General features: G+C 37.3%; 3 protein-coding genes and 1 pseudogene across 3 annotated transcripts; 3 read left to right on the forward strand and 1 right to left on the reverse strand.

Moving 5' to 3' along the window:
- Positions 1-3,522: 3,522 nt before the first annotated feature.
- On the reverse strand, positions 3,523-9,586 carry LOC149007147 (transcription termination factor). The gene is made up of 2 exons (XM_089166469.1): positions 9,364-9,586; positions 3,523-3,950 (listed from the first exon to the last, which is right to left on the reverse strand). Exons 1-2 carry the CDS (start codon positions 9,505-9,507, stop codon positions 3,795-3,797), a joined length of 300 nt encoding a protein of 99 aa, XP_089022595.1. The 5' UTR covers positions 9,508-9,586; the 3' UTR covers positions 3,523-3,794.
- On the forward strand, positions 5,086-5,194 carry LOC149007148 (U6 spliceosomal RNA; annotated as a pseudogene).
- A 363-nt stretch (positions 9,587-9,949) lies between the features above and the next one.
- LOC149007149 (C2 calcium/lipid-binding and GRAM domain containing protein) lies at positions 9,950-15,113 on the forward strand. The gene is made up of 9 exons (XM_089167366.1): positions 9,950-10,723; positions 11,258-12,460; positions 12,591-12,773; positions 12,868-13,151; positions 13,269-13,385; positions 13,713-13,975; positions 14,091-14,265; positions 14,404-14,676; positions 14,773-15,113. The coding sequence occupies exons 1-9, from the start codon at positions 10,363-10,365 to the stop codon at positions 14,977-14,979; spliced, it is 3,066 nt and encodes a 1,021-aa protein (XP_089023492.1). The 5' UTR covers positions 9,950-10,362; the 3' UTR covers positions 14,980-15,113.
- Positions 15,114-17,058: 1,945 nt separating this feature from the next.
- On the forward strand, positions 17,059-22,219 carry LOC149007150 (protein JOKA2-like). Its single transcript, XM_089166545.1, is given in 9 exon segments — positions 17,059-17,436; positions 17,532-17,636; positions 19,112-20,295; positions 20,401-20,524; positions 20,618-20,854; positions 20,949-21,104; positions 21,193-21,330; positions 21,332-21,724; positions 21,901-22,219. Coding segments are annotated over 8 exon segments (2,376 nt in total). The 5' UTR covers positions 17,059-17,436; positions 17,532-17,615; the 3' UTR covers positions 22,024-22,219.
- Positions 22,220-22,512: the final 293 nt, after the last annotated feature.

The raw sequence follows: 22,512 nt of genomic DNA on the forward strand, positions 1-22,512 counted from the left end.
CTTTCTGGACTTCAGATGTAACCATGAAGAAATCCTTCTTATCTTATCAAATAATTTTGTTTTTTGGTCGAATCTTATGTAATAATTTAATCATATATGTTGGAGATTTCAATAGAAAAAAAAAATCAAGTTTTGACCTAATCTTCTCTTTTCTCTTACAACATATTAATTTGAGATCAAAATTGAAAATCAAAAGCAAAACTAGATACGATTTTGGGATCAGGGTCTTCTTCAGTGGACATTCAACTAACCCAGAATTCGATGCCCATTCAAAGTGATGAAACTTTAGAATCCCATAAATAAATTACTGTAGCTAGATCATGATTTTGATTTGCTTTTAAGCACCATTCCTCATGACTTCATCATCCCTTTGATTTCTGAAAGAAAAGCACAGGAGTAATGTTGCTGACATGACATTGAACAAATCTTTCTCACAGAAAAAAAAGAAAAAAACTCTGCTTTTGCATTTCTGGAGAAGATAACCTTTGCTAATTGTCACTTTCGCCATCCATTACTGATTAGTCCAAGATAGGAATGGGAGAATTTTAAGATGAAATCCTGAAATCCTGATCTCTGATTGGCATATGCAAACAGAACCTGTCAAATTGGTAGAGCAGGGACACATCATCTTCATCATCTCTCCCTATTAATTATACTTCTTTTCCATTAAAAAAAACAAGAAAAGGATGAGAACCCAGTTGGCCTCTTGGCTTCTTCGCCGCCTTAGAATCATTTGGTTGTTATAAACTATTAAATCACAGGAAGCTATATGAATTCTTCTTTCTTTTTTGTTGTTCATTTTGTAAAAGAAAGTATGTGATTTGCATCTCATGACTTGCTGATCACCTCATGGTATCTGATGATGGAATAGAAAATCTAGCCATCCAAGGGGTCTGTATGCGAATACTTGGTGGGGTTAAGATCCATCATCATCAAAGTGAACATTTAATACAGACATGGTTGGTTAAGATACCCTTAAAAAAAATCTATTCCATTCATGTCAACCTTTCAACTTCAGAAAAATTATCTTCTTTCTCTCATTGGAAATAAGATAAGGTTCCATGAACAAAACATGTATCATTTAATTCTATTTTTTTTTGTAAACCCATTTATTAGTATACTGTATACATTATAATCTGTATTGTTTATTATATAAGATGAGATCACTATCGTAAGTACTTAGGGTATTGGACTGAATCCGAAAAACTATTTGTGAATATGAACAATAGAATACGAGATTTATAAGATTGATAACAGATCCAAAGTCTATTCCACAGAATATCACGTTTAAAAGGTTAGATTTGATTCATTTTTGTATTCTTGATGATTTATGTGTATGTGGTTTTGTCGAAAAAACAAAGATGATGTGTACGTAGAATAGAAACTTTTACTTTTAGAAATCTAAGCAATACATCGTTTAACATATGAAAATCTGAGTCACTTTTTTTTGACACATCAATTCTTTCTATCATGTTAGATGAAGGAAAATTCAGTGAATTTGAAATGTTGCTGATTCATCATAGATGACAAGAGTCCCACCACCACTAAGGATGTTAAAGTGACTTATACCTGAAAAAAAAAATGTTTATAATGACCAAGCCCCTTATTCAAAAGTCTGAGAAGTAATTAAGTGACTGCAATGATCACAATCTGAAAAAACAATACTAATTCTTAATATGGCCAATTAAAATATCACAACCATTATGAGATCATATTGGTGCTTTTCGCTTCATATTCTCGATTGCATTTCATAAACAACTAAAAGAAATTTAAACATAATTTAAGAAATAAAAAATTTCTTCTAATCGCTTGTTCTTCAGAACAAATTTAATCACTTAATTAAGTAATGTTTGTTGAAGGATTTAAATATAAAATACATTGCATGTGGTAGGTTCCTTGTTGTGGGTTGGCATTAGGAATATAAACCATTTTGAAACCCATCTCTTCCAAAGAATAATAATAATAAATAATTTAATTAATTAAATGGAACAAAGTTTTAAATCACCAACACCAGTTGACATTGTATCGAACCTTCTCCAAAAATTAGTATCAGCCCATTAGGTAGAGAACAAGTCAACTAATTAACAAAGGTTTTTAAGCAAAAACTACCAAAAGGAGGGAGGCACTGACAATTAGAAGAGTTTTAGTTGAAGTAATTGAAAATGGACTAGATAAGATTATAATACAATCATATTGTATTGTAGTTATCAGCCCTATTTCTAAAGATCAATGGTCCTCTCATATCACACTTAGGCCCATTTTAGATGATATCTTGTTTCTTAAGAGTAGATTTAAGTCCTATGTTTTCCTAGGTTGGCAAACTCAATAGCCGATAACCTAGCTAGGAAGGCCATGTTGGCTAGGAGCACGACTTTGGTGCCTCTTTCCACTCTGTGGTTGAAAGATCTTTGTATCCTTTCTACTTCGAGCTCTACTCCTGAATAAAATCTCTTTGAACAAAAAGAAAAAAAAAAAAACGAAACGATTCACCTTTTAAAATTACCTGACCAATACGAAACTCAACATCGATACTTTAAACATTGCCAAAATATCCCAAATAAAAGGGTTGTCATTTTCATGGCCTAATCCCCCCACCTCCCCTTGGGGGCCTTCCCCATTCCAAACCACATACATGCAAATTGTCAGCCACCCACTACATCTCCATTATCCATTACCAGAAATAATGACCTCTCATTGTCCTCTAGAGTTTGGATTCATTCTAAACCATGTATATTCATTCCCTCCCCAAATTAGACAACAGATGATAACTGAGCCAGGACCTGAAGTACACCAAGGTTCCAACTAATATGGCATGTCATCTCTCTTTCATCTTATCCCCTTGGAGAAGGCAATTCGATATGGCCAAGCATTGCACATACAAAAGGGAAAACTCGATAGAAACATCATCAAATGTAGCAACCTATATAGAGAATCTAACATCTTCAAACCATACAGGATAATTGTGGATTGACATTTTGCAAATAAAAGCAACAAACACAGACCAACTTAGGCAGAACTGTGAACTTCTTTGGGGGACCTAAGGTGTCCAGGTCAGCTTCTGTGCACCTTAACTAATCCTCATGAGATAGCTTACATATAGGGGAGAGGTTCGTAACACCAATGAGATTCAAAGTCATGGCCTCTAATCAGGCGTCTGTCTTTGTCAATTGAGCCTATACCTTGGGGTTTTGTGAACCTACTCATAATTAAGTCCAGATTCCCTTTTGGAAAAAATATAGGGTCAAAGGTAGTCTGAACCCCCCCTACTCAACACATCTTAAGGTCAGAGGGATTGGTGGTCTGTGTAGGAAATTCATAGAACCACATGTCGAGAGCTGATTAAAGCACCCAAATGACTGGTGATCATATTACTGAGCCAACTTTTCTCATAGATGAACTGTTCAGTAAGAACACGGTATTGTTCCTGATCCCCATATATGAGATGTCAGGTGACAATGGAACCATGTGAACCATATACCCCAGAAGCAAAATGGGCCCAAACAATAAGGTCACTATGAACGATCAAGCCCCCTGAGAGGTTTACAGCAATGCTCCAACAACATTCTTCTATCAACTTTTAGATGCAAAGAATTATCGAAATGCAACCGAAACCTTGCAGAAAGAACATCATGTGATTTAAGAAGCTAATACTATGCACAAAACAAGAGTACAGATATGTTATCAAGGTAAAACAAACATGTCTATCATAAGGGTTATGAGTTAATAAAGTGCAACAGCAACTATAACTATCAACTTCATAGTTCACATAATAGAACATGTTTTAAGCGCTTGGATCAACTGGTTTCCTGTTCGAATTCATCACCTTCAGATTCCTCAGCATTATCGGCATCATCATCATCAGCCTCATTATCAAAGTCTTCTTTGTCATTATCAACTGTCATTTTCCCAATCACAACAATGTTGCTATTTGTCTTTCGGATCTCATTACACTGTGAAAGAGAAAAATATATTTAAGTGATGCCAAATGGATGTCAGAACAATATAGAATTGTGAAGATTGCCAAGAAAAATGATTCAGAATGAAATATCTGTATTAAAAAAAAATCGTATCTTAACCAGAAAAAGAGAACACAATGTCGCAGGAAAGGTGAAATCTACACACACAAAGGAGAACTTCACCATAAAAAGATAAGACCAGTAGCCATTTATTCTTGACACTTTGATAAATTGAGTGCTAAATTTATTCTCATACTCCTTTCTTTCGTTGCTTGGCTAGGAACATCTTTCATTGAATAAGCCATTGGTGCCAGATCTGTGGGCTACTCTTCTATTAAGAATAGATTTTTCTTTTTTCTTTATGCCTTCTTTTATTATTATTATTTTTTCTTTTTCTTTTTTTGGGGGTGGGGACATCTTGTTTTCAATAAGCAAATGCATTCTCAGCATCCAAACATCTGCATTTGGAAGTTCTTAAACAATAGGTAATAGAATGATCAGTACAGTAGGAATAAATGCAGTACTTCCATTATCTTGTTTTCCTTTTTTTAACCCCATATATATACACGAAGTAAGCAGATAAATATGGAGGGCAATGCAAGCCCACAATAAAAGATCTAATCCCACTTCTTCACATCCAATCCAATAGTAGAATACAAAAAGTATCCTTAATTCCAAAGTTCAGACAGAATAAAGGAAGTTTCTTTACAGGGATACCAGAATACGGGAGTACCACTTAAATTCCAAATTTCAGACGGAGTCAAGATAAGTTTCTTGCAAGAGGGATAAACCAATCTTAAGTTTCATATCCCCCATGTACCAAGTAAATACTTAGTGATTTAGTTTGCTATATGCTAGCCATGAGAACCTTTTAGGGGATTAATTATCTTATCCAAAAATATAGTAAGCTTCCAAAATAAATATTTCACAAGGTTATATTTTCTATTATAAATAAGGTAGCACAATGGTTTGGAGAAGACAAAGGTATAACTGTCCTTCAAGTCCAACTCACATGCCACGTCTCACTTGGCCAGTTTCCAACAGACCGGTAATTTACTGTCTTATTAAAGAATGAGGGGGCATACAAGGTGTTTCTACAAACTTGTTCCTAAAATGAGAAAACATGTATGTCCCAAGGTAAGGTGTGAAGAGATGTTCGATAAAAGTGGAACAATACAAATATTAGCATGAACCCTGCGTAGGGACGACACACAAATTGAGAAATGGTCCAAATTGTAAGATGGACCTCCAACTCCAGAACTTTGGACTTGATATGGAAAGCTGTCTAATTTGATGTTTCCTCTAGGATTTAGCTTCTTCCCCACCCCAGGTTTTGGACACCAAGGAAGAGGCACATTGTTGTTCCTGGAGTCTTGGCTCTCTTTGGAGCCCCTAGTAGGTTATAGGCTGCTTCCCCCTCCTCTCTCTCTCTCTCTCTCTCTCTCTCTCTATCTCTCCCACTTCTACCTCTTTGTAAAAAAGGTGTAATTCCACTTCCACTATTTACTCATGGCACCCCAGCTTTCTGAAATATTTGGTACTTAAACCCAAGCCCACTAACTTTAGATAGAAACGTTAAAACTGTTCCATTGTAGACCAAAATGCCCTTCATGGAAATGCAACTCAAGAACACTGCAAACCATTTTTAGCTTCCTCCCTTCTCATGGATCTTTCTTCCACAGCCCTACATCCACTGTCTACCCCCAGGCCCCAACCCCTTGGGATTGACCTCCTTTCTACACCCTTCTCTACTACCTGAGAAGGAAATCGGAGGAACTTATTAACTTGGAAACCACAAACTTCAAAATCAAGATTTCTCTTTTTGCATTTAATCCATTTCGCTACCACCAAACAATGTTGCTTGCTACACATAAATTGGTTGAGAGGGGCAAATAAAAAGGACTAAAAGAGCAACTGCGCAACTAACCTAGACAATGGTAACAACTGCAGTTCAAAAGGGGTTACTTCTTTGATGGTTCTCTGTTTACTCTGGAATTTCCTGAATGAGATGACATTGAAGATCTCTCACCGATGTATATTATGATCAGCATGATCAAAAAGCAAAAGAGATATATTTGATGCCTGAAACTGCCACAGGTGAAAAAGGGTAAGCCTGATCCAAAATTGGCTTCCCATTCACTGTTCAGTATGGTTTGGGGATGGTAATGAATATGTATTCTCACTCTTAAGGCAAGTATCCAGCCCCAAGGCTTGAGGCTAATATGAGCAGCTCTGGGAGAGATTGATGCCTCTCTTGCTACATACAAAATTTGCACCATAGCAGGGGAGGTTTCAGAGTATCTGACAGGAAGAAGAGATTAAGATGGGTATGACAGGATAGAAGAATAAAGGCGACAAAACTTATGGCAATAGTTGTAACTCTTACAATTTGAGAAATGATAATAATAATAATAATAAGTTATTTTTTGGATTTTCTCCACTTGTAATTTCCAATTGCATATTTTAGTTCTGTTCATTTATTTTTGCATGTTATGGAACTAAACTATGTGCAACATAGACTATATTTGAGAACATATGAAAGCCAAGGTATGTCCCATGAAATGTGCAGTCTTTAAACAAATTTCACAAAATATTTCAGGTCATATCAGAACTCCTTGAACCTTGATAGGCACTGACAATGGAAAACCGAAGCATACATGTAAGGATGTCCTACTAACTATCTATCCAGACAGAAATTCGCATCACCAAACCTATATTGCCATTTGCGACCTGGAAGTGTTGTAAATTGACTACTAATTATATAAAAACTCCCTAGGTAGACCATGTGGCAACTTCGTGGCCCATGTCAATCATATGGACTACCATGTAAGGGACTCTTGCACCCTTGCTTTCATTGGTACTTGTTCTCAAATGGAGTTCAATTTCTTTAGACAACTATCAATATGCAGGTGCAAGGGTAAGGCTGCACCTTTCTGACCAACTGGTCACAGACACAGGTTCAACTCAAAAAAAAACAACTTTTTGCCAACGCAAAGGTGAGGCTGCATACACTATAACCCTTATGAAACCCCACAATGGTGGGAGTCTTGTGCCCTAGGTACAACTTTTTATTCATAAAGACGTGGTTCCTTGGTCTATGCTTTTAATTGATGATATAGTTATAGTGGATGAGACAACAGCAAGTATTAACCCCAAGTTGGAATTATGGAAGTAAACCTTGGTATCAAAAGGTTTAATGAGAAGTAGAACAAAGAATGAAGACATTGTATATGTGTTGTAACTTGGCTACATTATGATGGATATGAAGAGGAGGTGATCATTTCAGGTGTCTCTGCTCAATCACAAATAAAGAAGGTAATATAGTGGATGATGTTTCACAAAGAACTAAAATAGGATAGATGAAGTGAATGTGTTAGCCTAGAGCCATGTGCAATCAATGAATTCCTGTAAAACATAAAAGAAAATTTGTAAGACAAATCATTCAAACGACTACATTATGTGGAGCGGACTGTTGGGCTGTTACGAAGCATCATATTGAAGAACTCAAGGTAGCTAGCAGAGATGAGGAAGTTAGGAAGGATGGATCAGGTGAGGAATGACCATTATAGAACTAATCTGGGAGGATATTCAAAACATTGTGAGCTACAAGAATGTCATGCAAAGTGGCAATGCCATGTCCAACAAAGGCTTTTGGATGCTCAAATGTGGAGAAGTGATTCGACTTGGATTGAACGAAGCAACTGGGCTGTGGGCAGACCTAAAATGACCTTAGGGCAAGTAGTTATGAAAACATTGATAGGTTATCTTTGCATCAAGTTAGACCTTAAATATAGCAATTCGAGGGCAAGGATCCATGTAGCTGACCCTGTTTAGCTTAGATAAGGATGAGTATTAATGATATAAAGACCACAGTTTTCGACCTATGTACTTCTCAACTTCTAACGTTCAAAAATCCACAGATAACTTCTCATTCTCGGTCTGCACTATATACTCCACCCAATCCAATGCTACTCTAACAGCCCATTTCCTTCTCAAATTATAGTAGCAGAAAGAATCATTCACTGCACAAAACCTTCCAGTGTTCCAGTTTCTTGTAATACAAATACAACCCCAGTTTCTCTAGTAACATGATTGGTTTTTAAACTGATCGACTAATAACTCACCCAAAAAGAGGGTAATAGAGAAAAGAATAAATTCTTTCTTCCTTATGGGGCAAGAAGTTTGCTTCAAGTTGTCTTATGCAGCACACCCTAATGCAACAATAGTAATGAATGATTTTTGTGCAAGTTCTTAATGCTATAAAATGAAACAGGGAAGCCACACAAAGACATGCATTGAAATACCGAAGAAAATAATTAAAGCTTGCATTTTGACATATGGAATGGCCCAAAAAGGAACAGGAATGAAATTCTAATTCTTGTGGCTGATCCAAAGTACTTAACTAATTGCCTAAAGGACAAAAGCTATGAGATCCAGATCTGACCATTTCTATTTTAATATAGAAGGATTCTCTTTACTTGCGGTAGGAGAGGTAGACAATTCCAGATACAGTTTCACTCCATTGATAACAATTCTCTTATCTTAGAAGCCCCAATGTCTTTTAAGTTTCAAAAGTTTGACAACCAAGCGGAAACGAATTAATACAATCACTACATTTGGACATACAATGACTCAACTAAACTCAACTAACACTATTCTGAACCAAATGAGTAGACTATGCTGATTTTGTGCGCCCATTAACTCTATTTAAGTTCTTGTTAGTTGTAAAGCTTGGGTCCAATTGTTTCTCATTAATTATTCCAAGTCTTTTGATCTACCCTTGGTTTTCCAACTCCTCCCGTCTACACTGAAACACTCATTACCACTACACACAACAGCCTGAAACGAAGTGCCCATACCACATTAAAAACAATGGTCTTTCACTTATTTGTATTGGGTCAACATTATTTCTCTCTCTTTCTTATTTTATCTTTTCTAATTATGCCACTCTTATATCTAAAAAATCTCTATTAAGCCACTCTTTTTCTGTTCATATGTTGTTTCTTTGTCACCCAAGGTATAATCTATGCTAAAGGTTTTGAAAGTGAATCCTTACAGTAGCAGCTGCATTCCTAACATCCAATACTTCTTCAGTTTATATGTTTGCTTCTTCACCGCCAACATAGAATTTGAGCTAAAGGTTCTCATATGAAGTCTCACAGTACCTATTACCTGACATACCAAGTACCCACCCAGGGTTTTATCAAGTGGATGAATTGATCCCATTCTCCAAGCTAATCAGGCTTTGGGAGTAGAGACAGATTACAACATTGATAATTTTTAAAATATTCGTTAAGGATGTTCAGACAAACTACAAAGTTCAGGGCTACAGAGAATTCATGATAGAGGTGGTTCCATTCTTTCGAAAACATCATCAAAGAGGAAGAAAAACGAAGGTGAAGATAACCTTTTCTTCGAGGTCGGCCTCTTCCATGGCGAGAAGGAGTTCGTCGTTTTGAGGATGGGGCCATTGAGACGGAAGTAGTACAGAGGAAGGGATCATGCTCGTCGAGGGCGGATACTGTTTCATGAAAGCCGGAAACTGCAACATTCTCCTTCCTTCGAGCCTCCCTTCTCCAGTTTTCTGTGTCTTTGAACCTGCAATTCTCTATCGAGGAAATCCATCACTTCGTTCCTCAAGGTTTTAAAACCCAGAATCTGATCTGGATTGATTCACGATCGGTGGAAGAGGTTCTCGTGTTCATGGTGCGAATCGGTCGAATCGGAGGAATTGGAATCAGAAACAGAATCAGAATCAGTCACAGAGTCACGTGTTTCAAGTGTCAAGTGTCCACCCGGACATTCTAGTGGTTTCTTAAAATACTACTTGGTCGAGTGTTTAAACCAAACCCGGTTTGGTTCAATGTTTATATGGCCAACCCGAAACTCAAAACGTAAGATTCCCGCGAACCCATAATCCATTTCGACAATTAGATAATTTAGATCATATTAGTTTGAAAAAAGAATATTTGAGAAGCATCGATCACCGAAGAAATAGCGAATTGGAGAAGTAAACTGAATGGTTTCTCGAAGATTTGAAGAATCGATCACCGAAGGAAAAGCAAATTGGTGAAGTAAAAACTGAATGGTTTCTTCATTTATGCTCTCTCATTTGCCGTGTTTCTGCAGCACTAAACCGATGCTGGAGTTGCAAGTGTGGACTTTAATGGTGGTTTTCCAATTAATATTTCTTTCCCATTCTCTTGACCCTCGTGTCGCTTTGCTTTCTCTTCCACGTAACTCTATGGCTTCGCCAGCACTTCTTTTCTACTTTGCCGACTATCAAGACAACAGCATTTTTTCCCCTCCTTATCTCTTCCCAGGGTTCATAAATGATTCAGTTAAAACTCTCTGTCCGAATAAGAGGGAAAAGAAGATGAACTTGTAGCAGTAGAAGGAATTAGAGATGAGATTGTATGTTTATGTGTTGGAAGCCAGTGATTTGCAGGGAACGGAACCAAAGGGGAATCTTTATGCAAAGCTCCAGGTTGGAAAGTATAAGTCCAAGACCAGGGTCGTTAACAAAGCCCTGAAACCCGTCTGGAATGAAGAATTCGTTTTTAGGGTCCATGACATTAACGAGGAGCTCGTAGTTTCTATCTTTAGCCAACGTGATGACCATGGATTTTTCCATGCCTCTGTCGATTTACTGGGTCGAGTTCGAGTTCCTGTCTGGTCGGTCGTCGGTGAGGAGAAGCAGACGCTGGCTCCAACTTGGTTTTCGCTCGAGAAGCCCAAGACCAGCAAATCCACAACCAATGATGCTGGTTAGAATCTCTGTGTTCTTGTTTTCGTTTGTTACATCATTAGTTGTTTTTCCTTCTTGTTTTCTTTGTAATGCTCACCTTTCAGTATTCGATATGCAATTTTAAAACAAATCTGAGTGGGAAGGAAACTGTTGCAACTGTCATTCTCATAAATTTTAATTTTTCTATGTAACTTCACTGTTGTCGGGTTTGGTAACTGGATGACTCTTTTGAAGGTAGCTGTTTGTATGTTACTGTAGTCATTAACTGCAATTTAGGGGACTGCTTTCAGGATATATAGCTGTTGGCCATGGAATGTTATGTCCTTAATGAGGCTCGATCTACTGAACGGCCATTAGATTGAGCTAGTATAATATATCAGCTTTGTAGCTTTTGTGGTATCAGTCAACTACCTAACAATAAATGATAAGTTGTATTACAAAATTGATCGTGAATATTGGATGGAAGATTCATCTCAATCATATCTTGATTCCGTTGATGTAAACAGTGACTGCTTTAATTTGTTGTCTGTAATATTTTTCTCAATCTATGCAGGGAAGATTCTTCTCACTTTATCGTTGTATGGAGAGAGCGACAGTTTGGATCTCAACCATCTTGCTGTGCATCCAAGGTTCCACAATGCAAACACAATAGAGTCCAGAAGCCCAGTCGAACAATCTCAAGATATTGGGAGCTCTGCTTCCGCATTCCATAAGAAACCCAACGGAAAGAAACTGGTGAAGGCTATTGCAAATCGCTTGGAAAAGCTTTTCAATAAGGATGAGGAAGGCACCACATCTGATTCTAAAAGTGATGTCTGCTCAAATTCTGACTACGAGGATTGCATGGATGAATCTCTAACTAGTTGCAGCTTTGAAGAAGCTATTGAATTAATGCAGTCCAAAAATGAGGAAAAAGAAGTGCCAGATAAACTGGAGGGGGGCATCCTTCTTGACTGTTTCTATGCGGTATCACCGATAAATTTGAACACACTACTCTTTGGCCCAAATTCCCAGTTCCAGAGGGATCTTGCAGAACTGCAGGGAACTACAGACTTGCAAGAGGGATGTTGGACATGGGAATCAGTAAAAAATTCGTGTTTAACTAGAACTATTACATACACAAAAACAGCTACAAAATTGGTCAAGGCTGTGAAGGCCATTGAGGAACAAACTTATCTAAAATCAGAAGGAAGGGAATTTGCAGTGTTGACAAATGTGAGCACACCAGATGTTCCATATGGAAATTGTTTCAAGGTAGAGGTACTTTACAGGATAATGCCTGGGCCAGAGTTGTCTTCTGGAGAAGAGTCCACTCATCTTGTTGTATCCTGGAACATTAACTTCTTTCAGAACACAATGATGAGAAGTATGATTGAAGGAGGAGCTCGGCAAGGGTTGAAGGAGAGCTTTGAACAGTTTGCAGGCTTGCTATCTCAAAATCTAAAGGTGGTTAATACTGCAGAACTTTTAGGGAAGGAAAATATGCTGGCAACACTGCAAATGGATTACAAGTCCAACTTGGAGCTGGCAATTGAGTACTTTTGCAATTTTACTGTAGTATCAACGTTTTTCATGATCTGTTGCATCCTATTACATATTGTGCTCTCTGGGCCCAAGAAACCCCAAGGGTTGGAGTTTAATGGTCTGGATTTGCCTGACACTTTGGGAGAGTTGATCACCAGTGGATTACTTGTGCTTCAAGTTGAACGTGTTTTTAATATGGTATCACATTTTTTTAAGGCTAGACTGCAGAGAGGTAATCTTTTATACAGCTTCAATCAACAAATATTAGAAAATACATGTTTGAATTGTTTTGTTTGACATGGTTTTTCTTGCTTGGAAGTATAAGTTACCTAGATTATGCTGATCTATGCTCCTTCTAACAGGCAGTGACCATGGTATCAAAAGCCAAGGTGATGGATGGGTGCTTACCATTGCTCTGATTGAAGGAAATAACTTTGCATCTGTTGATTCAACTGGTTTTTCTGATCCCTATGTTGTTTTCACATGCAATGGTAAGAGTAGAACAAGCTCTGTCAAGCTTCAGACTCATGATCCTCAATGGCATGGTATGATTTTGAATTTTTCGTTGTGGGATCTAATGACAAATTTTCTGTATTCACTTAAAGTTTGTCCAATGGCTAATTGGGAGAGTTTATGTAGAGATACTGGAATTTGATGCTATGGAGGAGCCTCCTTCCATGTTGGATGTGGAAGTTTTTGATTTTGATGGCCCATTTGATCCTGCTCCTTCTCTTGGTCATGCTGAGATTAATTTTCTGAGGCATACATCTGCAGAACTGGCAGATCTGTGGATCCCCCTTCATGGAAAATTGGCACTGGCATCTCAGTCCAGGCTGCACGTGAGAATCTTTTTAGAAAACAACAAGGGAGTTGAAACCATAAAAGAGTGCTTATCGAAGATGGAGAAAGAAGTTGGAAAGAAGGTAGGGCATTCTATCATAATTTTTATGTGGTTTCTTAAGTAATTCATGATTCTGCTCTGGTCCATTATCCTTTCTTGGTTTCTCATGTATTTTTCTTCTAAAATGCACGTTTTGCAGTTGAACCTTCGGTCACCTTACAAAAATTCGATGTTTCAAAAGCTCTTTGAGTTACCCCCAGAAGAATTTCTGATCGATGACTTCTCATGCTACTTGAAGAGAAAGATGCCTTTGCAGGTTATACATATTGCCTTATACTTTTTCAGGAGATTTTTTGGTGATAAGCTGAGTAGAGCTTTCTGTGCATTACAGAGTCTAGAGGTTACATTACATGGCTATGAATATTCCCTCCAAGTCTCATTAAAGTTGTCTTTATATAATGGAACTCTGTATTAATGTATTTCCCATGAGTGTAATTATTTGTATTATTTTTGGGAAATTGTTTTGCTCATAGTGGCACTGGCCAATTCTTAATTTTCTTGAACTTTAGAATGCATCACTTTTTGGAGTAAACTCTAAGCTGCCAACTATAATGAATGGCAGTGAGATTGGTTCTTGTTGCAGGGTCGGCTCTTTGTTTCTGCACGAATAATTGGGTTCTATGCCAACTTGTTTGGACATAAAACTAAGTTCTTTTTCCTCTGGGAGGACATTGAAGATATTCAAGAACTTCCACCTTGCCTTGCTTCTATGGGTAGCCCATCTTTGGTCGTAGTTCTGCATAAAGGAAAAGGAATGGATGCTAGGTATGGTGCAAAATCCCAAGATGATGAAGGCAGGCTTAGATTTCACTTTCTCTCTTTTGGCTCATTCAGTGTAGCAAGCAGGTATCATGCATTGTGTTGGCCAGTATTGCCTCAATGTACAAATTCTTTGGTTTACAATAATAAACTAAAAATGGGCACAATCTTTCTATAATTTAGAATAACCTTTTATGGATAGGACAATCATGGCCTTATGGAGGTCAAAAACCCTGAGTGCAGAGCAGAAAGAGCAAAGGGCAGAAGACTGTGAAGATCAAGATGGGAGATCTATTCTGAGTGAAGATGACGAGAGAATTTCTGGTTTTGAAGGTGCAACAATGTCCAAGATTTACTCAGCAGAACACCCTTTTGATGTGAGTGGTCAATTGTTTATTCTTTCATTCTCTTTTTCTTTGATTGCAGTTACTTCTTTTGGTGGGTCTGGGAAGTATTCTAAGAGAAGGTTATGTCGTCCCTGTGATTTATTTTGCTGTTCAAGCTTTATCTTGCAGATAAACTCATTGATGGGACTGTTTGATGGAGATGCTTTGGAACATATTGTGATGGGAAAATCTGGTTGTCTGAACTATGCAACCACACCATGGGAAGTTGTAAAACCTGACACCCATGAAAGACAAGTCTCATATAAATTCAACCGCCATGTTTCAATCTTTGGAGGGGAAGTAGTCAGCACTCAGCAGAAATCTCCCATTGCTAATGGTAATGGGTGGACAGTGGATGAGGTTATGACTTTTCAGGAGATTCCATTTGGTGATCACTTCCATGTATGAGAAACTTCTATTTCTTGTTATTGTCAATGCTGAGAGACATTTTCAGTCCACTTGATCTTCCATACTGTTGTCTCTCTCTTGTATTTGCAGGTGCATTTGAGATATCAGATTGAGACTCATGTACCTCATTCATGCCATTGTGATGTTTACATGGGGATGGCATGGCTTAAAGGCACCACATTCCGGCAGAGGATTGGCAGAAATATAACAGAGAAGTTTACCCGTCGTCTGAAGGAGATCTTTGCACTACTAGAAAGAGAGATCCTTTTGGCAAATGCACAGGATAGTTTAACCTGACTAGTAATGTATTACTGAGCTGTTTCTGTACATTTTTTTGTGTAAATCTCATCAGAACTTAGCATTTTGATGCTCCAGAACGTGTAGCATAACAGTTATTGTTTTCCCATTATACCCTCACTCAAATGCATGAAACGTAGTTCTCAAATGTGCTACTCATGCAGTGTTGCTTTTTTCTTACCACTAGCAGTGTCAAATTCCTAAACTCTTTTAATAAGAGGTGTCGGTCATTACTGAATGAGTAACCCTTCAATGGTACTCATGCGCTGCTTTATCTATTAAAACGTTGATAGATCTTTTCCCATATCAGAGATGCCACTAATTTTTGATAAACAAATGTCATCCATGAATGATGAGTCTGAATCCTCTACCTTTCAAGGTAGAAGTTCGTGCTCTACTCACATTTTACCAACAAAGATGTGAGGCCTATCTTAGTGCTAATAAAATGAATCAAACTCAGTAGGTCCCACGTGGACTTCACCTCTATTGTGTGTTAAAAAAGTGTGAGGAAGAACACAAATCTTTACCTTGACTTAAATATCTAGAGAGAGTGAAACTAATCCATTTTCGTAGTGTTGGTTGTACATCTACCAAATTTTTTTTACATAATTAGCTACGTTTTGATTTTTCTTTACAAAATAGTAACACAGTTAACATATTAACCAAAACTAAGTTTGCGTATACAGAACTAATCAAAATATTGAATTTTTTTTTATCCCCTTTGGACATTATTACCCCTAAAACTAACCACACCCACACATTAGGCAACCATAAAAGTAATGAGGAAAAAAAAAAGCAGAGAATTTGGGGTGGGAAGAATGGGGTTGTAGGAAGAAGATGTTGGTTGCTTAGTATATCAATATGGTTAGTTTTAGGGGTAAAAATATCCAAAAGAAATGAAAAGTCATTGTTTTGGTTAGATTTATAAACCGAAATTTACTTTTGGCTTTTATTTTATTTTATTTTTTAGTAAAAAGACTTTCATTTATAAGCAACCGGATTACACAAGTGAGAAGAAAGAGAGATCCCTCTACCAAATAGTGGAAATAGGCCAACACCTCCTACCCGAGATGGACGGTGCCTTCTTGACCAGATGGTTAGCCATATGGTTAACACATTAAGAGGTGTTGGATGTCTTTCATCACTTTGTACATCAATGTAAGAGCAGGGGATCAGTCTTTTAAGATAGACACAAGGGCGGATCCAAGATTCAACATCGGGAGAGGGGCGGATAATGAGAGTCTGGATCATCTCCCCATCATGTTTTTTTACCACACATTGTATGAGCCCATTTGGGACCCACTAAATATCTCACCTTTGGTTAATATTATCACTTATAGACATGGCCCTCACATATTAAAAATATAAATAATCATTAATAATGACATTTTTATCTTTACAAAAATATAAAAAATTTTATTTACAAAAAATAAAAAGTAAACTAAAACATAAGAATAGCTAACAAATAAATATTTTATAAAATACCTTTTAGTTTCAATTAATGTTTTTATTAAAACAATCTTACAAAATCAACACTAAAAGAGAGAGAAAAAAATGATTTCAACAATAAAAGGCTAGATACAAACCAAAGGAATCGTGATAGTCTGTTACTTTACAATTCCAAATATTCAAATCAAAATATAAAAATCAAATAAAAATAATAACAAAAAAATAATCGAGGAAAAGGAGAAATCATATAAATTCAAATTGTAAAAAAATGAAGAAAAAAAATGAGAAAAAGTAAGAGATTAAATTCCTTACCTTTAACTTTTTCAAATTTTTCCTAAACCACGTGTAAAGAAAGACGAGAGAAGAGAGAATAAATAGGAATGGAAAAAGAGAATAAATAAGGAGAGATTTTAGGAATTCAGATTTTACTTTTTCTTCCTCAAAATAAGGTTCAATCGTAACCATTAGATAATTATTGACGTTTATGCCTAAGATAAATATCATATCAATTTTCTTGTGGATGTGTGACATGTGTCCAACGAGATCAAATGACTTATAAATAAATTTCATCCGGAAAAGAAATGGTAAATTTTTCCTGAGAAATTTTCCGAACCAGTATAGGAAAAGGTATCTTGGACTCGTCAATCGTCATCCATTATTTCAGAGCGGATAAAAGGAGAACTCAGTGTGAAAGGAGAACTCCTTCTTCAGATTCCTTGGGAGAGAAGGAAACTAAAAAACTTCATCTCTACATAACAATGCTCACTTCCCTCTCTTATCCATCTTCAAATATGTTTTCTGCTGCTGCTCAGTGACTGTTACGATGTTGCTTTACTGCATTACGAACTGAGAATTTAGTGGAATTGAAGAGAGAAATCTATAATCTACGGTTCTTCTTCTTATAGTAACGCGCTTAAAGCTGGTCAGTGGTCACCGCCGTGCACTGAGTGAGTCCGCGTTCACTTTCACGCCGGAGAGATATATCTCTCACACTAAATATAAATTCTCGTAAGTATTTTTTTCTTCCTCGTTATTGCCGATCATCTCGCTCTGGTTGGTTATTTATGCATTTTCTCATCTTCTCTCCAACTTTATCGTGTTAGGGTTAGGGCTTATCACTCCTCGAGTTTCTGTGGAACGCTTCATTGATCGATTTTTGCTTCGGACTGTTGTCGAATTCATACGTCATGTCTGATTTAGTGATCAAGGTAAGAATTTTTACTCTTTCTTCATGCCTAGATTGTTGTTTTGGTATTCAATTTGGAAACCCTGGAAAATCTCGATATATGGTATCACGGAAACCATTGGTTCGAGCGATTGAGTTCTCAAGTTGATTATTCATCTAGTTTCCTTTTACGGTATCTTTATCTTATTTAATTGAAATACGGTAGGAATCTCTACTTGTGGCATGAGCTTTCCTCTATGGGTTTCGATCAATCATCGTTCTTACCATTGTTATTTTCGGAGCGTGATGATCGCTTCCCGCTATTTCTAATGTATCTACTTTCTGAGGTCGTGCTGAATTTAATTGTCTTAGCATGCTTTCCTGTGAAATTGTTGCTCTCATCCTGCTTTAACAAATGACCTGTGTGCTTTTTGTAAGGTGATATAGCTTTTCGAATGCCAATTGAGCCTAGTTAGTTTGCTCTACTTAGATTGCAGAATGATGTTACATTTATCCTGGTGGCTTAAAGTCCTTGCAATCGTTCTATCTCTCATGTACCTAAAGAAAATATATATGTTTTTATGATGAGATGGCTAACCTGTGATCAGCGTTTCAGTCAAATACGTAGTCCCCTTTCTGTTCCTTTATGATGTGCTTCCATCATTACATTAACAGATCGTTGAAAACCAAATTAGAATTTAGAGGACGGTTATTTTTGAGTTGACTTATTCTATTTAGATAAAAAGGAAGGATCACTCACCGGGCACCTCCCTTCTGTATATGAGTAGCAATTTGTCATTCTTGTCTTATCAGTTACCTGACAAAGTAGCCAAGTCAAGAGGAACACTCAAATTTTTTGAAAGATGCCCATTCTTTTTTCAATTTCTGGTTCTCAAATACTAATACATAAAGTACTAGTTCTCTAGTCACAACCAGAAAATCTTAAATCAAAAAATTCTTCAAAATAAAGCAACATTGAGGCCTTTAGGTCTGTGGGGTTTTTGTTTTCTTTTAATTTGACATTGAAGCCTTCAATCCCCTTGGTTGAGAAATAGAGATTCCTGTACTTATACTATCCTGTTTAAAATGTGTAGATACGTACATCTAGTTGGTGCTGGCCATATACCTTATGTGAGCTATGACTTGGTTTAGAGTCAATGTACATAATTGCAACTGGATTTTCCTTTCTATGTCATGTTTATTGTGCTTGTGATGAGGCTACAACAAGGTGATCTACATCAGCAGCAAGCAAGAAGCTGGATGCACATTAGCACCTCCAGCAAGAAAAGGCCTACCACTACCTAATGGGCTATACAATTTTCCTAATTAGTATAATGCTAATACTACTAATAATCACTGTGAATTACAAACAATAATAATGAGAAGATGAAGCAATTATTATAATTGTTAATATATCTGGTATTTCAATACATGGTTGTATCTTGCTTACTCCTGTGCTCTGATCAACTATGAGATATTATACATTATAGTTCTTTAACTGTTTGGGTATTGCTTTAGGTGAAATATGGGGAGACACTGCGACGCTATTCTGTGTACGTCCAAGAAGATGGCTCTGTGGATCTCAATATGGCCCAACTGACAGCAAAGGTCCTCGATCTCTTTAAGTTTTCTCCTGATGCTGATACTAAACTCACATATATTGATGAAGACAATGATAGTATAACACTCGTCGATGATGATGATCTGCATGATGCCTTTAGACAATGTCTCAATCCGCTGAGAATTAATGTACTGCTGAACGCTACTGGAAATGGAAGATATGAGAGACAGTCTAGTGGAAGTTCATCCCCTATGAGGTCACCCTTGATCAAGAGTCCTCTATTCCCAAACATCACTTCTGCTGTTACTGAAGTCCTGAAATCTGTACCAGCGCCACTACATGATGTACTCTCAAAGCTCTATAATGATTTGGCTGCAAAGGCTGCATCCTCTGTTCCAGCAATGGCTGAGTTTCTTGAGTTTTTGTCAAAGTTGGAACTCAATAAGCTGAAGTCATTTCCCCAGTGTAAATCTGGTGCACATTTAACCACACAGGGTGCAGCTACTGAGAAAAAATCAGGAGATGTTCATATTGCTAAAGATTCCAATGCAAACTTAACGGATGATAAAAAGCAATGTGACAGTTGTAGTGTTACTAGAGGTGCAGGGGCCTCAGTTCTAAAACCTGCTGCTTCTATGGATCTTAATCTGAATCCAAAAGATTCTACTGCATCAGGATTTTTGGATACTGGTTTCTCTTCTCCTGCAGTGCTGTGGCATAATGCTATCAGTGCCAATCAAAAGGACATCCAGAAGGACTATAATGGTAACCTTGGTGGGAAGCCAGGTGCCTGGGAGAACCTGTCTTATACGTTACCTGGCGGCCCCCTCCCATCTCTAGCTCCAAATGCTTCCAAGCTATCACTTCCAATAATTTATCCCCTAGAAGAAGATTTCTTGTTTGGAGGTGACAAGCAACTTCCCTCTGGTTCTCGATATTCTTCTGTACTGCAGGGTGGTTTCAATCCCCATAGTAAATGCCCATTCAGGGCGGGTAGTGGAGCGGAATCCTCTGATGTGCCTCCTGGTGGGCTCTATCGACATCGCTTATCAAAAAGGAGCAGCAGAACCTTCCACAAGGATGTCAGGTGCAATGCTTGTTGGGTGTATCCTATAACAGGCCCATGGTTCAAGTCAAAAGTGTAAGAATGGCAGAGTTTTCACATCTCTTGATCTTTTTGTTTGTTAACCATGACAATAGTATAATTATACTGCTAGTGATTTACATGGGGATCTCATTTTGGCAGGAAAGAAAATTATGACCTGTGCGGTATCTGCTACTCAAAAATGGGCAACAAGGATGAATATGTTAGAATGGACCGTCCAATGTCATTGCAGTCTTCACAGTTATTTAAAAAGCTCTTTCCCCCCGTATGTGGAAATATGATCTATTTATAGACTCATGTATTTTATGTTTGTTCATCGCATGGTTACCTATTTAACCTCCCTTCTGCTGTCTTTCAGCGTCCATCATTACCACACATGCTGCAAGTTTGCAGGGCGAAACAATGTCAACAAAAGCTTGATAGTTGCTTCATTGAAGATGTGAATGTTATTGATGGAACTATGATGGCCCCAGAAACCCAGTTTACTAAGATATGGCGTATACGGAACAATGGTACTATTGCTTGGCCCTGTGGAACACATCTTGTGTGGATTGGGGGGGCCCAGTTCAGTGACAAAGTTTTGGTTGAGTTGGAGGTTGGATATCAGTTATTCTATTATTTTTTTTGGAGTTTGCAGTTTGTGTGTGTGGTGGTTTTGACTCTCTTAATAATGCTAATAACTTGTGCAGATTCCTGTGGATGGCATCCCTGTGGATAAAGAACTTGACGTTGCCGTTGAATTTAAGGCTCCTCTACTCCCTGGTGGTTATGTGTCGTACTGGGGGATGGAGTCACCATCAGGCGAGAAATTTGGGCAGCAAGTTTGGGTTCTCATCCAGGTTTCGGTAAGGACACTACTTGATTCAACACCCACTTCCTCTCTCTTGGACAAATTTGCAACAATTTAGCGACTTTTTCTTCATGCTGGTGCAGGTAGATGATGCTTCTTCAGAGGGCTCAATTGCTAGTAGTTCTCATGGCTTGAACTTGAACTTACCCCCTTATTGTAGTGAGACAACGGGAACTGAGATCATTGATGTCAACGTTGAGCCAGCAGATAGTGCCCCCTCTAGAGTCTGGCATCTCTAACATCGAGATGGAATCAGCAAGGCCTGTTGTAGATAAACACCCAAGCAAGGATCGAGCACTTGAGTTCCCTGTAGATGACAGCTTACTTGTTGGTGTGAAGCCAGGAGGAGTCCCTCGTTTAGTATCTGATCCAGTGACTGTTTTCCCTGAACAGCTTCCTGAATCTTCTTCAGTAATGGATATGGAAACATCATCTGGAGAATCTGAGGCTGACATTGAAAAAACACTTCTGAAGGAGCTGGAAGAGATGGGTTTTAAGCAGGTTGATGTGAACAAGGACATCCTGAGGAATAATGACTATAATCTGGAGCAGTGTGTTGATGGTCTCTGTGGTTTTTCAGAGTGGGATCCAATCCTTGATGAACTGAAGGCAATGGTAAGATAATGTTTCTTTTGATTTTTAATGAGAAAAAAATATGGAAAGTGCAGCTATTTCTAGTTTCCATATGTTTGCCTGTTAATGTTAGTGTCAGCTGGGAAGTACCCCATGGAGGTTAGTTTTTTAACTTGCTGCCTACAGATTTATGGATTGGAAATTTGGGTTTGGCGCAGGGATTCTGTGACACAGAGACAAATAAGAAGTTGCTGATGAAGAATGCTGGAAGCATCACGCGGGTTGTCATGGATCTTGTTGCTGGAGAGAGCCGAGTAGATTCTTCTTCTCTTTCCTCCTAATGCAGATAGTAGATAGTACATGGTAGCTTATAGTGGAATCATAAATTGTTTATATGATAAATTCGGAACATCTGAAGCTTGTGTAGAAAGGGTGTTGATATTTCTGTTTTCAGCATGAACAAAGAAACTTGGGAATGTTTATTTTTGATAGAAATTTTTAGGGATAATTAATCTTGCCCTTCTATTATAGTTTAATTATTATTTTATTCTCTATAATTCTTGAAATTACTAATTTAATTTTACAATTTACTTATAATTATTGTTGCTCATTACCATTAAATTTCGTTAATTAAGTGATGACGTGATAGTTTTTATTTATTTAAAAAATATAAAATAATTTTAAATTGTTTCTATTTATTTATATTTTATATTAAATTACATTCTTACTTTAGTAATTAGGAGAGAATTAATCTTAATTTGGTTAGTTTTTATTATTTACTTTTCAAAATTTTATTAATTTTAAAATTTCTTACTTTCATTAGTTTTTTT

This window comes from Hakea prostrata, chromosome 8, assembly GCF_041222555.1.
Source record: "Hakea prostrata isolate BN-2017 chromosome 8, UWA_Hpros_2, whole genome shotgun sequence".
NCBI classification, from domain to species: domain Eukaryota; kingdom Viridiplantae; phylum Streptophyta; class Magnoliopsida; order Proteales; family Proteaceae; genus Hakea; species Hakea prostrata.